General features: G+C 30.2%; 1 protein-coding gene across 1 annotated transcript; it reads left to right on the forward strand.

The window, feature by feature from the left end:
• Positions 1-44: 44 nt before the first annotated feature.
• On the forward strand, positions 45-2,240 carry LOC112459222 (the record flags this gene model as incomplete). Its single annotated transcript, XM_025023241.1, has 4 exons — positions 45-392; positions 485-1,253; positions 1,323-1,533; positions 2,042-2,240. Coding segments are annotated over 4 exons (1,415 nt in total), but the record flags the coding sequence as incomplete, so codon positions are not given.
• Positions 2,241-2,492: the final 252 nt, after the last annotated feature.

Raw genomic sequence — 2,492 nt, forward strand, 5'->3', positions numbered from 1 at the left:
AATACCCCTATTATTTTATAAATTATTATATGCTTTGATTTCAGAAGGTGTTCATGAGAACAGTGAAGATTATAATGATCCAGACTATGTTGTTTCCAGTAATTCAGATGATTCAGATAATGAATCAAATGCTTCTATTGTTTCTCGAAGCTTTATAACGCATGAAAAATCTAATACTTCAAAAAGCAGCCTTGATACCTCAAAGCATACTTATGAAGGAAAAGCCACTTGTGATGACACAAATCTTATTGTATCAAAATCTGAAAAAAAAGGAGCAAATAAAAAATACTTTTGCATGTACTGCAAAAAATTACAAACCAAATTCGCAAGACACTTGGAAACTGTCCATAAAAATGAGAAAGAAGTAAAAAAGTTTATTTTGCTTCCTAAAGGTAAATATAATAATCTATATACATATTATTTTAAATAAAAAAATGTTACACATACTTTTATTACTTTAAAAATGTTGATTATAATTTTTCAGGTAATTTAGAAAGAAAGGCTATTATAGATAGTATTAGAAAAGAAAGTAACTTTATTTATAATACCAGCTCCCAGTTTAATACAGGAGATCTAATAGTATCTCGTAGACCTTCAAAAGCTAACAAACCTGCGACAGATTTTACCTGTTGTCCAAAGTGTAAGGGTTATTTTACAAAAAATAACGTAAGGCATCACTTTCAAATTTGTAACCAAAGAAGCATTGGCAAGAAGGTTCTAATGCTTGGTAGAAAAGTACAAGCACGGATACACAGTAAAGCCAGTGATGTGCTTAGAAAAGTAATCTTTCCAATTTTAAGAGAGGACGATGTGTCTAGAGTAATCAGATATGATGAATTAGTGATACTTCACGCAAATAAATTATGTAGAAAATTTAGGAACCAGCGTCATCATGACATGATAAGAGCGGAATTAAGGCTTTTAGGTCGTTTCCTGATTTCTATTAAAAAGTTTAATCAAAGTATCACTGATTTTGCCTCAATCTATCAACCACGCCATTATGACTCATGCATTTTAGCTACTAAAGATGTAGCACAATTTGATCCAGATAGTAACACATTTAAAACGCCGTCTGTCGCTACACGACTTGGTACTCTTTTAAAAAAATTAGGAGATTTATTAGAGACTGAATATATTAAAAGAGATGATAATGAGAGTTTAAGGAATGTACAAAATTTCTTGAAACTTTTGGTAGAAGATTATGGAACAACAATAAATAAAACAGCAGAGGAAACCATAACACAAAATAAAAGGCATGAAAAAGTTGAATTACCAAGTATGGAGGACATACAGAAATTATATAATTATTTGACAGACACAAGAAATATATTGTATAATGATCTTATTAAAACTTACAACTACAATACGTGGTTAAATTTATTAAAAGTAACGCTTACTTCTTTGCAAGTTTTTAACAGAAAAAGAGCAGGTGAAATAGAAAAAGTTGTAATAGAAGATTACAAATGTTATAAAAGTGTTGGAGAGCATACAGACCCAGAAGTGTATCATTCATTATCAAAGGCTGGAAAAGAGGTAATATTATTGTTATTTCTCTATTAAATGTTAATTAACCCATTCTTTGTTTTTAAACATATTTTGCATCTAATGATTCACGTTTTCCTTTCTTTAAATTATTTTACATTATTAATTTTAATGCAAAAATGAAAACACTTGTCAAATGTATACTTTAATAATTCATTTTCTATTTAATTTCCCTCTTTTCTGCATTAGGCTATTAAAAAATATGTCACATTTGATATTAGAGGTAAACTAGGTCGTAATGTGCCAGTGTTATTACATTCGCAATTACAAGATTGCATCGAATTATTATTGCAATACAGATTGGATGCAAAAGTAGAATCACGAAACCCTTATCTTTTTGGAATTCCTGGATACGACAAACATCGATATAAGCATTTGAGAGCGTGTGCGCTTATGCGAGACTATTCTTCAAAATGTGGAGCAGCAAAACCTTTGACCTTACGAGGCACCAAATTGCGAAAACATATTGCCACAAAGTGCATCACACTTAATCTTTCAGAGTCGGAAGTCACAGAGTTGGCAAACTTTATGGGGCATGATAAGAGTATACATAAATCACATTATCGACAGTCAATTCCTGAATTAGACATTCCAAAATTCTCTCGACTTCTAAACGTAGCTATTTTTAATACTGACGAGAATGACAATGATGATGAAGAAGGCTCAGTTGGCTCTTCCGAATCTTTTCATACCAATGATTTTGAAACTAATAAAAATATACCATCGTCAGGAACATCAGAAAAAAAACGCCGAAGTAGTAAGCATGCATTATATATTAAATATTTTTTTCTATTGTACGATATTTTTTTTATTAAATATTATTAGTCTAGAAAGTTATCCAGCTTAGATACCGAAAATGGTTCTTTGTCTAGTTATTTGATTTATTTTTATCGGTCTTATTGTCACTTATTACGGTATTTTTAATTGTCAATTATATACCCTATGTATTT

This window comes from Temnothorax curvispinosus, unplaced genomic scaffold (genome assembly GCF_003070985.1).
Source record: "Temnothorax curvispinosus isolate PA1 unplaced genomic scaffold, ASM307098v1 QBEX01009647.1, whole genome shotgun sequence".
Taxonomy (NCBI): Eukaryota; Metazoa; Arthropoda; class Insecta; order Hymenoptera; family Formicidae; genus Temnothorax; species Temnothorax curvispinosus.